The sequence below is a fragment of the Acomys russatus genome, chromosome 16 (genome assembly GCF_903995435.1).
Source record: "Acomys russatus chromosome 16, mAcoRus1.1, whole genome shotgun sequence".
Lineage (NCBI taxonomy): Eukaryota > Metazoa > Chordata > Mammalia > Rodentia > Muridae > Acomys > Acomys russatus.
Window position 1 is genome coordinate 560,011 of NC_067152.1, and position 14,784 is coordinate 574,794.

At 47.1% G+C, this 14,784-nt stretch overlaps 1 protein-coding gene across 1 annotated transcript in view; it reads left to right on the forward strand.

Moving 5' to 3' along the window:
• Nucleotides 1–9,386: 9,386 nt before the first annotated feature.
• The window catches only part of Itgae (integrin subunit alpha E), a 61,784-nt gene continuing 56,386 nt past the window's right edge, over nt 9,387–14,784 (forward strand). The window contains exon 1 of the mRNA XM_051157907.1: nt 9,387–9,540. Coding sequence (XP_051013864.1) covers nt 9,504–9,540 — 37 coding nt within the window. The 5' untranslated portion in view covers nt 9,387–9,503. The remainder of the gene's footprint in view (nt 9,541–14,784) is intronic.

Below are 14,784 nucleotides of genomic sequence, written 5' to 3' on the forward strand. Positions count from 1 at the left end.
TCTGAATTTGGAATTGATTTCTGTGCTTAGGGGTGGGGTCTTGGGTTGATGTTGAACAATTTTTAAGTCTGTATTATGTTTAAAAACTATTAATGACTTAAAAGTTTAAATTTTTATATGTGGATATTCCTCCTGTTGGCTACAGGGGAAGGTCAAGTGGTGTCTTTGTGTTGTTAAATACATTATATACTTTGGAAGAAGGCAAATAGAGGAGTCTCATTATTTTCAATGGAACTAATTTGTATGGTCTGTTGTATTTGAGTTCAACTTGCTTTGTTGCCAGGAAAAGCTGCTGTCCATCTGTGATGGGCTCTTATTACCACTTTTCTAGAAGTGATACCTTGATAATTCATTCTTTCTGTCTCTGACTTCTCATTGAAGACTTACTCAAAACTAGCAAATAAGATAATAGTTTCAGAAAATTTTAGTTTATTTTTAATCTCCTTTCAAATGATTTTACCATGGGAAGGCAGTAGATTATTTGGCTTCTTATCTGACTTTTACTTTGCAGTATTTAGTAGGCTTAAAGTGGTGTTTCACTTGAGCACATTAGAACCTTGGGGTTAGAGACAGTGGTTCTTTCCGAATGTCAAGCTCTTCGCCTGCCTGGACTGGCGATTGATGGCTGACTACACTGTGAATGGACAGTGTTCTAAGTAAAGAAACAGAAGGTTTAAGAACTGAACTGTAATAAAACTGTATCATATGTATTGTCTGGTCGTCTTCCCCCCAAGATGGGCATATATAACCAAAATGGTCTGTCTTCCGAGGTTCCTAGAAAGAGGTAGTTCTTATTTCTCTGTTAGTTCAGACCTAAGGCCTTCAGAGTTTGTCAGTTTCTCTTGCCCTTGTAGCTCAGTCGGGTTCTTAGAGGTTCAGGCTTGGGTAGATGAAGAAGAACAAGGGCCCGAGAGCAGGCCTGGATGCCAACCAGGCCTCTGTGCAGTGGGCCCCAGCCTGGGTTTCCCCACGAAGCAAGCAAACGGTCTGGTGCAGAGTGTGTGACTTTTTGGTATCTTTCAGTGGTGTTTTATTCTTCTCAAAGCTGCAGCTACAGAATGTTTTCTGTTGAGGTGGCCAGAGTGTCAGGAGACAAGGCGAGCGTGAGACTGTGGACAGGAACTTAACTATCCTTTTACAGTAGGCCCTGGCTCTGCCGGTGGGTTGAAGAACCATGTGTGAGTCCCACCGGACATGGCTTTCTCAGGGTTAGACACTTTCCTGCTTCCTTTTTGTTTCTCAGTTATGGCGCCTCCCATCTATCAATCCAGGCTCAATCGCTTAGGGTCTTGTGAACACTTGTCATTCTCCTGCTAGAGATGAGGGGAGGACCTTATGGAAGATAGGCAGCATGTTTTCAGAAGTAGCTCTTTGAGCTGACTGAGAAAGATGCCCACTACAGCAGCTTTGCCGTTCTTACAGCACAGAGAACCCAGAAACGTGATAGCCTTCCCAGCATCTCTTTCTCGAGCACTCGAAGCTGCTCAGGTCTTCGATCGCTGAACCCTGTGTGCTTAGGAGTAACAGTGGATAGTCAGGACAGCCCAGCACACAGCCGGGTCTACTTTATCCAGGGCACTTTCTGTACATGTGGGGCTAGTCTTTATATGTAGAAGATTTTAATATACTTTTGCTGCTTGATAATAATGGCTGATACCTCACCTTTGTTTCCTACTCTCCCTCTTTGTAGAGAGGCCAGATAGCCTCTGGCCCTCCTCTAGCCTAATTCCAGGAATCCTACCTACCCTGCTTCTGTCCTCCCTCTGAGCAGCCGCCCTCTCCATTCCACACGTGGTAGCTGGGGTGGATTTTTGAGAGATTATTTACGTAGTGTGCAGTTCATCCATTTAAAGTGCACATTGCACTGGGTTATAGACTATTTACAAAGTTGTGTAACCATTACCATACGAACTCAGTTTTAGCCATTTTCATCACCAAAACCACCCCGTTCCCACTAGCAGTCATTCTTCATTCTTGGCTCTCCCCAGACCTGGCAACTATAAAGCTTTCTATTCTTATGGATTTGCCTAGAATGGAAATTTCATGTTACATGCTATGTGTTTATTTATACAATTTTAAGGTTCATCCATGGCATGATATATATCACCATTTTAAGGGTGTGTGTGTGTGTGTGTGTGTGTGTGTGTGTGTGTGTGTGTGTGTGTAGGGACAGATTTTTATTGTGTAGTCCTGGCTACCCTTGAGCTCCCTGTGTAGAGCAGGCTGGCCTTGAATTCACAGAGATTGTCTTCCTGGTTTCCCAAGTGCTGGGATTAAAGAAGTGTGGTGGCACTATGCCTGCCAGTAATTTTTTGTTTGTTTTGTTTTGCTTTTCGGTTTTTTAAAATTGTCTGTATACTTGCTGTTCATTTAATGAGCATTCTGTGATTTCTAGTTTGAGACTATCAGGAATAGGTTTTTCATATGTAACAAGATTGCCTTTTATTTTACATCAGTCTAATCTTATTATTCCTGTACTTAAAACTTCCGTCATCACTTGTGGAGTACAAACTTCTTTGATAGCTTGTGGAGCCTGTATGAAGATAATACAGGCTCTAGCAATATCTGTAGCCTGCTTTCCTTTCTCCCTTACCCACTAGCCAAAAGTTCCTGTAGCGCTCTTGAGCTCGCAACTTTCCAGACTGGACAGTGCATGCCTTCAGGTCCCATCTCTGCCCTGCCTTCTTTATTTTTCTCATGAACAAGGTTTTAAGAGACAATCCTTGGGCCGGGCGTGGTGGCGCATGCCTTTGATCCCAGTACTCGGGAGGCAGAGGCAGGTGGATCTCTGTGAGTTCGAGGCCAGCCTGGTCTACAAAGTGAGTCCAGGACAGCCAAGGCTACACAGAGAAACCCTGACTGGGGTAGGGGGAGACAATCCTCCTTGTTAATTTCCTTGTGTGTGTGTTCCAGTATTGCTGTAAAGGAATCTTAGCTGACTCTAGGATTAGATCATAAATCAATGCCTGAGGTAAAAATTGAGTAATTAAAATACCTCTTATAAGCTGGACATCGTGGCACATGCCTTTAATCCCAGCACTCAGGAGGCAGAGGCAGATGGATCGCTGTGAGTTTGAGGCCAGCGTGGTTTACCAAGTGAGACTAGGGTAGCCAAGGCTACACATAGAAACCCTGTCTCAAAAAAAAAGAAAAAGAAAAGAAAACCTCTTATAAATCCCAACCAAGGTGGGTGCCTCATTGAAAGCCAGCATTACAAGGCTCTTGTCATCAGTTCTTGCCTTTTTGGGAAAGCATTGCTGTTTCTTTGGTTGAGTACTAGGTGAAGTAGTTGGGCCTGCAGTTTAGTGCCGTGTCATGAAAATGCCCTCTTATTCTGGTGACAGAACCACACTCAGTGAGGTCAGGTCACTTTTAAGAAGTTTGGAAACTTGGGCCACAAGAGCAGCAGGACAGAGGCTGTCCAGCTTGCCTGGGCTTGCTGACGGGAGGGCGGAGATAGTGTGGCTCCATCACCTTGCAACTGTTTTTGTGTTTTACTTTTCAGACAAATACTCCATGTTTAATCCTGTGACTCGTACTACAAACCACATGCCCCCAGCCCAGCACACCTCAGTGGACTTTGACTTCCTCCTCCTTTTGATTTGTTTGCTAGGTTGTTTTTTTGTTTTTGTTTTTGTTTTTTTTTAAGGTTTATTTATTTATTATTGTGTATACAGTGCTCTGCCAGCATGTATACCTGTAGGCCAGAAGAGGGCATCAGATCACATTATAGATGGTTGTGGTTGCTGGGAATTGAACTCATGACCTCTGGAAGAGAAACCAGTGCTCTTAACCTCTGAGCCATCTCTCCAGCCCCGTTTGCTAGGGTTGTAAGCTCATGAGAACAGGGACCATGCTTGGCTTGTGCATTCCGCCTTTCCCACGCTCATTACTGTTGGGACCCAGCATGTCCTCCGTAAGCATTGTGAGATTGTAACCCCCTGCCAGACGAGCAGCTCTGCCCTCTGAGTCCGTGCCTCTTACAGGCCAATCCTCATTTTTCTACCAAGTATATGCAATGCCTTACTTTGATGTTTTGTTCTTGTTTTCCCTTCCAGCCTGTGAGCCCCAAGGAGCAAGTGTCTTCGTGTTGTTTTCTCTATATCCCTGAGCCAGGCCAGCCAGTGTAAGTAGTGCTTCAGAAGTGTTTGGGAAGTGAATGAACTGTGATGACTCAGCTTGCACACCATTCTGTGCAGGCGTTTTGATGCTAGCTGAGCCCCACCAGGTGCAAACGGAGATGAGTATTCATCAGCGCACACTATGTGTGCATCAGGACGAGCTCTCACTAAGGTCTCAGAAAACGTCAGGTGTTGATGATCTGCTGTCTCTGAGCTGGAGCCCATCCAGCTCTAGGAAAGTCGCTTGGAAATCATTTTGTTTTTCAAGTTCGAGGGCAGTTTGGTTTGGGTTTAAAAGAAAAATACCAGGCAAGTTGTAAATCTCAGCAGATGGTGAGGAGAAGGAAACAAAAAAGGTCACACTGCTTAAGCTGACGTGGACGTCTCCCATGTCATGGCCCTTCGGGGGCCTTAGAGAAGAAATAAGAAAGTCCATAGTGCCAGAAGAGTGTACTTAGGTCTGACTAGCTTCTAAAAGAAAAAGGACTAGAGTTCCTGAACTGTGGGTTCAGAGACTTGGGAGCCAGGAACCAGCTCCAGCCCAGATCCCCTGCAAGAGCAGCTGTTGCTCTTAGCCTCTCTGAGCCATCTCTCCTGTTCCAAAAATATATGTGCATACATAAAAGTATTCATCTGCCCCAGGGTAGGAGGAAAGGAGGCCCCAAAGAGGGACCACTGACCCAGTTCTTAGCCCCTGGTCCTGTTAGGACAGGTGACAGCAACCCAGAACAGGAGGCAAGAAGTAACTGCCCGCCAGCAGCTGATGTTTAACCTGAAACTGCATCCTTTCCTCTGCTCCCAGAGTGCTGTCGGTGGTGCAGTGCCAGCATGCACTTTGGGTAGGCAGTGCCAAGTGTTTGCTTTACCTGCTACATGGAGAAGTTTGTTTCCTAAGTCTTTTCTTACATAATAAGATACAATTCAGAACCTGAGCCATTTCCTCCTTCTTTAAATATAAGAGCTCAAAGAACAAATTATATTTTTGGTAATTTGAGAATTGCACTTTTGCTTCAAGACAGATTGTAATGTGCATAATGTACCTGGCAGCAAGTACCTGGATCTGGCCTTATGCTTATGTGGCAGATCTTAGCAGAAAGAGTAGCAGTCCCCACTCCCCTGGAGCCTGTACGCATTTCACAGAACTTTGATGTTTCTGGAAGCAGTCAGGGAAATGCTGCCTCAGGAACCTGTTTCAGATGGCCTCTCCTTGTTACACAAGTTTGCCTGGCCTAGAGCCCTGACTAGCTCTCAATCCTACATCAGCTTCCCAAACACTGGGATCACATGTTTGCTGACGAACTATAAACTTTTTCTTTTGAAATAATTTCAAAATCACAGTAGCATTGAGGTTAGAACAAAACATTTTTTTTCTATGTTCTATCTTACCTTTCAGCATGCTAATGCATGCTGTAAGGCATGGGAGTGGTTTTTTTATTGCGCTATAAACTCCAGTCTGTGGATGATGCTTAGTTTACCAAAGTCACTAGCCTCTTTTAAGCAGTCCTAGGGGCCTTCTCTGAATGCTCAGATTCTTCAATAGTTGAGACTTTGTGTGACCTCAGACACCTCTACCTCTGGACCAGTGAGGACCAGTGTAGGTCAGAGAAAGCAAGAGCTTCACAGCATTAATAAAAAACAGCCTCACCCGAGCCTAGTGTTGAATCCAGTGACATGTTACTGTTCTGCTTATGTACAAAAGTTCTGAGGGCCATGAGCAGTTGGCATTAGCTCAGGCTGAATGTTTTTTTGAAGAAAGGAAAACACAGTGATGGCTGATGGCTGGAGCTGAGGTAGGTCTTCAGACCCATTCTCACATTCACCACTGGAAGATGGAACATGCCCCTCTCTCTCTGACCTTGGTTCCTTTGTGAAATGGAGCCTTCAAATGAGATAATAAGTGTCTTTCATGCACACTATAGGAGGGGCTTTGGAAGGAGGTGAGGTCAGCAACAGAGCCACCTAATCCCACAGCCAGTGCAGCCTTCTCTCTCTCTGCCCCAGTCATGAAGGCATCAGAAGGACCAGTGAGATCGCTCAGTGGGTGAGGGCTCTTGGCATGCTTGAGAGGTTGAGTTTATTCCCTAGGATCAACATATGAAAAGGAAGACTCCTGCAGGCTATTCGTGGACCTCCACACATACACTGACAAGCTCATGTGTATGCATGCTTGCAAGTACACATAAACACTGTTCAGTGTTGGGAACTATTTGAGGCCACCTAAGGTGTCAGTTTGCTTGGGCAGCTATGACAAAATACTACAAAATGGATGGTTTAAACAACAGACATTTATTTTCTCACAGACCTAGAAGCTGCAAATCTAAGCGCTTGCCCCATGGGAACCTTCTCATAGCACCAACCAGATGGCCGTAGGTCTGAGCCCCATCCCTTTGACCCCTTTCAAACTTGATGACCTCCTCAAAGCCAAGTTTCTAAATCTAGTCACACTGAAGTTTAGAATTTGAATACAGGAATTTGGAGATGGATATTCTGCCCTCGGCACCTGGGAATGCACGGGTGCAGGTCTGTTTGTGCTTTTTTTTTTTTTTTTTTTTTTTTTTTCCCGAGACAGGGTTTCTCTGTGTAGCCTTGGCCATCCTGGACTCACTTTGTAGACCAGGCTGGCCTCGAACTCACAGCGATCCGCCTGCCTCTGCCTCCCGAGTGCTGGGATTAAAGGCGTATGCCACCACGCCCGGCTCTGTTTGTGCTTTTTTAAATGCTCAAAAACTCATGATCTGAAGAGAGAAGGACTTTTAGTAGTTCAGGGTCCTGGTTCTGGAGGAGACAGTCATGTGTGGCTCCCAGCTTAGCAGCTTCGCCATCCATGTGGCCTTGGGCTCAGTCCTTAGCCTTCCTCTGATGTCAGCAGCATTAGCCATGATAAAGGCCGTTCTAGGTGGCCTTGGCACTGCCTGTCCCTGAACCTGTGGTCCTCATCTTTAAGTGTACTTTCGGAGCTTCTTGAGGAAAGGCTGGCTGGAGACTGGAGAGCAGCCTCCTCCGCTGCTGTATGTGTCACACTTCCTGCTTGCCCTCACGGCAGCAACCCACCTCCCGATGGACACCTCACTCCCTGAGCATGCATCACAAGGTCTCTCCTTGTTACATAAGCTTGTCTGGGCTAGAGCCCTGGCTAGTCTAGAGCTCTCAATCATATATCAGCCTCCCAAACACTGGGATTACAGGTTTGCCATGGCTCTATAAACTTTCTTTTCAAAATCACAGTAGCATCAAGGATAGAATAAAGAACATTTTTTTTCTATGTATGTATACTTTTTTACCTTTCCCCGACCCCCCAAACTACTTGAAGGACTTTGCACTGCATTCCATTTTACCACCACTATGCTATATGTTGTGTCCATAGAATTGTTACGAAGTTCAGAAATATGTAGTGATTGGTCAGCATAACAGTTGCTCACCTGGCTGGGCGTGGTGGCACACGCCTTTAATCCCAGTGTATGAGAAAGCATTAGTATCAGATGGGCTGGGAGGGCCCCTCCACAGGTTGTAGTTACTGGCATTGACAATCTTTGATGGGTACAGTTGGCACGATAGAGTCCTACAGAGATGCAGAAAATACCCCTGCTCCCTGCGCAGCTTTTGGCCATCCACGTTGCCTGGCCTGAGGTGCCTGGGGTTCACACACTCTTGCTGCTTGCAGAGTTCCTAAGTGAGCTACCATTCTGGGCTTTCCTGCCCTACCAAGGGTGTGATTTTGTGACACTAGCCTGCCCCTTTCTTCCGTGTGGGCTAGGACTGAGTGAATCCTTGAGTGACTTTACCAAATGTCTTTGGATGCAGGAGAAACTGGGCATAGAGCAGTGATGGGAGATGGGCTGGCTGCTGGTGCCACTGCAGCTTGTGGTGGGTCTGTCTGACAGCCTTAGCATGCTATGCCTAATGATGTGGCATCAGACCTGGAACTCTGCTTTTCTGGCTGCTAATAATGTGTTGTGCAGAGGAAAATGGTAGATTGTAATCTTTTTTGAATAATTGCATAAGATCTAGTCAAATGTCAGACCAAAGCTAACAGTACAGAAATGTTTGAAGTGTCATTGAATCTTCACAGAACTTTGGCTAAATAAGTTTTCCATGTGAAAAACAAAATAAAATTGATTTTCATGTAGTCATTAAGGCCACGTGGTTGTCTACTTTATGCTAACACTGTAACACTTCGGGGTGTTCTCTAATGTACATGTATGAATGAGAGGTTTAATGTTCAGCCTTTCTGAATTAAAATTAATTCAATTAAAGGCATGGTGGCACACGCCTTTAATTGAAAGGCAGGCAGATCTCTTTGAGTTTGAGGACAGCCTGGTCTATGAAGTGAGTCAAGGGTAGCCAGGACTACAAGAGAAACCCTATCTCGAAAAACAATCAAAAAACCCACAAGATTGAGTAAATTTCGGCTCTTTCCATGCACCGGCATCGTTTTAATGTGTCAGCCTCCTCTGGCTGGTAGCTGGTTGGACAATATGGTCCAGAGTAGCCCATCTTTGCAGATGGGCTTTACATGGCCCAGGCTGGCCTTGAACTCAGTCTTCCTGCCCTACACTCCTAAATGCTGGGATTGTACTAGGCTTCCCTGTCCAGAATTCTGCTGGGCTATGAAGAATGACTTCTTTCCCTCACTGCTCTGTGGGCAAATTTGGCCATTGAGGCAGTTGATCTTTAGATATGACTGCCCCTGTTGGTAGTAGAGTCTCCACAGTCCGGGTAGGGTCAGAGCTGTGCTATGGGGCCATGAGGTCTACGTCTTCTGTTAGGCTGGAAGCTCAGAGCTCTGTAAAGCCATTATCAGCTTCAGATTTGGAAGACAGTTGAGCCATAGCTGGATTGAAGCTATGACTTCAACTAATACTTTCGTCTTTACACTCACCCAGCCCTCCACAGCCCCAGGCCTTGAGTACTGGAGCCCAATTTCCAGCTGTAGGGGCACTTTCTATGGGAGAGGACCCAAGACTGAGCTAGAAGCTGGTCCCGTGTGTCTGGGGAAACATTCTGGATGGGATGGGCTAGAATTCACCTACCTGGATGGTTGTTACTCCTGTACCTCCTCTGTCTGCCAAAGACACCCAGGACTACTACCAGCCAAATTTTAGCCCACTCCTGCATGAAATGGTAGGTCCAATGAGTGATGGAGCTGGGCTGATGATGTCTTAAGTTCCCAGGACCCAGCCCGCAGCTATGGGGGAAGCCACGTGCTGCCTTATATAAGCTATGGTGGCTCTGTCTACTTGAAAGTATCTGTGATCCTGTGGGCTTGTCTGTAAATGCCACTGTCCCCGCCTCCTGGCCTCCTCTGCAGAGGGGAAGTTAGGTGTCTTCTAAGGCCCTTCTGTGTCACCCCACTCTGCTCACACAGCTCCATCTGCTCCAGCTATGAAGTGGCTCTTCCACAGCCTTCTCTGCATGACCAGTAAGTCAGCCTTTCCTCCTGCCTTCAGATGCTCTCACTTCTGTCTGCCTGGGCTCAGGAGGTCAGAGCAATGGGGGAGGGGGGCCCCCCAGGAAATTACCGTTGCTCAGACAGATCTGCTGGTTTGCTAGGAAGGCCCTCTTCAGTGCTGTTGGCCGCTGGGCTCAGGCCTTAGGACTCTGCCACCTCTTTGCCTCTCCATCCAGCCTCCCCTCACTCTGCCACATCCTCAGCTCTGTGCCCAGTTAGTTCCCAGGGTATGGAAGCTAATGATGTCCCATGCCACCCAGAAGAGGGCCCTTAGAGCAGTTTCAGCTTCTAGGAGTCAGGAGGACTTGTGGAGTGAGAATCTACAGAATAAATGTGTGTGGGTGGGGGCAACCTGCTTTCCGTTCAGCAGTGTTGGGGAGGGCCAGGTATTTCTGCAGGGGTCCCATTCTGTCTTTAACCCTGCATGGGAGCTGCTTTTGGACAAACTGTCCCGAGACCACCTATAAGGCCCGAGAGACAAGATAGCATAGTCAGGTGAGCCCCTGGGGACTGCTCAGATGGGGCTCTAGTCTAGTCTTGCCTAGTGATCTGGGCCTCTTTTTTGCTCATGTTTGACAGGAGAATAAGGTGGGCATCAGGCACCGTAATATAAAAGCTGGGAGCTGTGTCTGTGAAAGCCAGTTCATGGCAGTCAGTAAAAGTATGCTGAGCCATCATAGGAAGAGGATGCAGGATGAGCACTCACATAAGCCAGAGAACCTAGGAGGCAGGCTAGATCCTGCCCAGATCACCAGTGCAACATGTTTGGGGATACATTTTTTTTTTTTTTTTTTTTGTTTTTTCGAGACAGGGTTTCTCTGTGTAGCCTTGGCTGTCCTGGACTCACTTTGTAGACCAGGCTGGCCTCGAACTCACAGCGATCCGCCTGCCTCTGCCTCCCGGGTGCAGGGATTAAAGGCCTGTGCCACCACCACCCAGCTGGGGATACATTTTTAACATTTTGTTTTGTTTTGTTTCTCTCACATCTAAACAAGTATAGGCTAGGCTTAGGCGGAACCAGGCTGACCACCTCCTAACTTCCTCATTGGGGTCACACACCTTGTCTTGGGTTGGAGCTCTGAATAGATCAGGCCCTGGACTCCAGTTTATCGGTATTATCTTTGGCTGTTCTGGACTCACTTTGTAGACCAGGCTGGCCTCGGACTCACAGAGATCCACCTGCCTCTGCCTCCTGATAGAGTTTTGATATTTTAAAAAGACCTGAGGGGGCCAGTGAGGTGGCTCAGCAGGTTAAGGCGTTTTCTGCCAAGCTGGATGACCTGAATTCTGTCCCAGAGACCTACATGGTAAAAAGAGACAACTGACTTGTCTTCTGACCTCTGTATGATACCATGCACATGTGTACACACATATGTGTGCATAGGCACAAGGTGTTGTTTTTTAAGCATTTGAGTAGTCACCATGGAAAGATCAAAGCTGATTAACTTTTTATTATTTTGTGTTCTAGGCTTGTCTTTATTTCTGTTACCTTCAGAGTGGGAAGTGGTGTCTCTCCTTTTTTGGTTTCTTGTTTGTTTGTTTCGTTTTGTTTTTTCAGTTTTTTAAGACCGGATTTCTCTGTGTAATAGCCCTGGCTATCCTGGACTCACTTTGTAGACCAGGCTGGCCTGGAACTCACAGGGATTCACCTGCCTCTCTGCCTCTGCCTCCCGAGTGCTGGGATTAAAGGCATGCACCACCATGCCCAGCTCATCATGACCTTTTGGCTTTTTGGGGTGTTTGTTTTTGTTTTTAAGATTTAGTGTTTGTTATTATATATACCGTGCTCTGCTTGCTTGTACACCTGCAGGCCAGAAGAAGGCATCAGATCACAGTATAGATATGAGCCACCATATGGTTGCTGGGACCTGAACTCAGGACCTCTGGAAAAGCAGTTAGTACTCTTAACCTCTAAGCCACCTCTCCAGCCCCTCTTTTTGCTTTTTGTTTTTTTTTAAAGCAGAGCTCTGATGCCTCATTGTCAAGGTTGTCTAGAGAAGATGCTGACTAGATGAATCCCCTCCAGTACAGAAAGGACTGAGGCCTAGAGACAGACAGACTGAAAGGGTACAACCAAAGAACAGTAGAGGCAGAACATCCGGGCCTTTGTCCTGACTCACAGCTCCAGGATGCTCCATGGCCTGGAACGATGACCCTAGTGGTGGCAATGTTTCCTGCAAGCCCTCAGCAATTAGGCATCACCTCAGCACCTCCTCTAGTACCTTTCATTCATCAAACCCCTGAGGCCTTGGCACATACCAGGTTGGCATCCAACAAAGAAGATGGAGCCAAGCAGTAGCATATGCCTTTATCCCCAGCACTTGGGAGGCAGAGACAGGCAGATCTGAGTTCCAAGACAACCTGGTCTACTACAAGGCAAGTTCTAGGATAACCAGGGCTACACAGAGACAAAGAGAAACACTGTCTCAAAAAAAAAAAAAAAAAAAAAAAAAAAAAAAGAAAGAAAGAAAGAAAGAAAGAAAAGAAAGAAAGAAAGGAAGAAAAAAACCAAGATAGGTAGATTGGCCCTGAGGTCCCTGTAGCCTGTGGGTTGGCTATGCTATGGGCTGGAGTGAGAGCATGGCCTTGGTATTTGGTATAGGAAGTAAGCTCTATACTCTGATACCTGAGGCTTGTTGAAAGGTCAGGCCTCAAGCCTGAGGCTGAGTCATGAGGAAGGAGGCAAAGTGGTACCAAGGAGAACGTGAATGCAGACTGAGCACAAGCCCAAGCTCTCCTGTCCTAGGCCTGGCTGGCTTCCCTGGGTTGAGGCCTTCTGCCCTTCCAAACCACCCACTGAACTAAGGAGGGTTCAGAGAGGATGCAGGTGCAGATGCATTGAAATCTAGAGCAGCCCAAGCCCCAGGCCCCAGCCTCAGGACACCCCAATGCCATGTAGTCTGCCCTCGGGTTAATCCAGCCCTGACACAGTCCATGGCCACAGTAACTCCCTCCCTCCTGACTCTCAAGAGGTCGAGTTTACTTCTCTTGTGTGAAGGGAGCTTTGCTATGGATCTGTGAAACCTCAGGGGTTAGGAGGAAGGAACTGGAGGCTAGAGCCTGATTTATTCAGGTCTGTGGCCCCAATGGGGAAGTCAGTGGGTGGCCGGCCTGGTTCCGCCTAAGCCTAGCCTATACTTGTACAGATGTGAGAGAAAATCTTGGTCCTCAGGAGCAGAAATCCTGGTGCCTGAGATGTGCCTAGGAGAATAGAAGGGCCTCAGCAAATAAGCCAGATGGAACCTCGCATCTCTGGCCTCTGGAAACCTGGCTTGTGTGTGCGAAGTGTGTGTGGTATGTGTAGGGAGTATATGGGATGTGAATGGTGCATATAGCGTCTTTATGGTCGGTGTGTACTATTACAGGCTGAAGTGTATAGGTATGCAGTATATAAGACATGGCATGTATGAGGTGGAGATTTTATATGGGAGTTACATAGGATGTATGGAGCATACAGTATGCCTTGGGTTTGTGGCATGCATTATGTGTGTATGATACATGGAGTATATATGTTATGCCTCGGGTATGAGTGGTATATGCTAGAGTGCATGGGGTTATGGGGGTATGTATAATATATAGGTATACATGAGATATGTGTGCCATGCACAGAAGTACATAGAGTATATGGGGTACGTGGTGTGCACTGGTATGTGGAAGACATGGACATCTGAGGGCTCCTCAGAGCTGGTGTTGAGCAGCATGGAGGACTTAAGAGTGTCAGGCTGGGGACTTCACCATGAGGGCTCCCGGAAGCCATGGCTGGTCCTGAGCATGGGAGGGACGATGTTTCTTGTATAGAAAATAGAGTTAGGGAGTAAGAGGAGACAGCAGAGGCTCTGGTGAGGAGGCTTTAGCAGTGGAGCCGTCCTGAGTGCTGAGGAGGGCAGGCATGTAGAGATGGAGGTGCTTGTAGGGATGTTCAGGGAGAACATTAGGAAATTCCTATGCATCCAGAAACTGCCTGAAACCAGGCAGTTGTCTGTTTTTGTTACCAGGTGAACTAGAAGTGGGGAGGGAGGGCCTCTTCAGGTGCCTGTGAGGTTTGGGGTTGAGGTGGCAAGGCTCTGTGAGCGAGATGAAGGGATGTGGTCGTGAGCTGCTCCTTCCAGACAGATGTTCTGCAGATGCTTGTGATCTAAAAATGGCCATGACCCTCCTCCCCTGGGACCTTTCTGGGCCTCTGGACCAGGCGTCAGGATGCTGAGTCTAGTCGCATGTCTATAGCTAGCTCCTTATGTACATCTGGGCTTCTTTTATTGGGAACAGTGATGGCCACTGTACTCTGAGGAGACATTTAAAATGTCCAGTGCAGCAGAAGATGAAGTGGTGGCCACCACAGTTAGGAGGTCTTTGACTCAGAGGCCCATGTGACTGAAAACAGTTTAGGAGCAGCCCTGTGGGTACAGTGCTGACAGACATAAGTCTGACTGGCCTCTCATGTCTGGCTGGTTTGGAGGAAGAGGGTGGGCGGTGAGGCTATAAGAGAAGTAACAGCCCTTTACCTGTGGTCACAGAGTGTTTAACACCAGCATCCACACACTAAACCTAGCACAGCCCATGTCACAATGTGAAGACCAAAACAACGGGCCAACCCAAGGTCCTTCAGTGACTCCATGGCACTTCTGCCCTTGGGGCTCATGCTATTTTCTCTGAGTCTGTAGAAAGTATGAAGTAAAGGGTACGTGGAAGCCCAAGCAAATATGAAATATAAAGCCCCACCTCAGACCCCAGGCACTATGAAACTCATGAGCATGTGCAAGCACCAGTGCACCACACACCTATCAGTGTACTCACATATGCACACACAGTTCTTACGCCCCCCTGTCTATACAATTGGCTCTCGATGACCTAGTCACTTGCCCTATAGCAGGGCTCTTCCCTAGCCCAGTGAGGCACTAGCATAACAGGGAGTTCAGCTTCTTGGGGGCCATTTGTAACCCTCCTCTCTGTTTATGGCTCAGTGATTCCAGCTCTTGGCGAAGGCACTGAAACCAAATAACCAAATACTGAGTCCAAGAGCAAACTGTTAGCCTCATCCTGCAGCACGGTGCCTGGAAGACCAGCAAGTGCCTTGGGAGGCAGCTAGGAGGTTTTCTCTGCGTCTTTCCTTCCCTTTCCCACCCCTTTAGGGATGTAGCCAGCCCTCTCAATTAAACTGAGCAAACATGGGCATGAGAGGGAGTGAGAAAGAGGGCTGGTGGCCTATTATGGTAT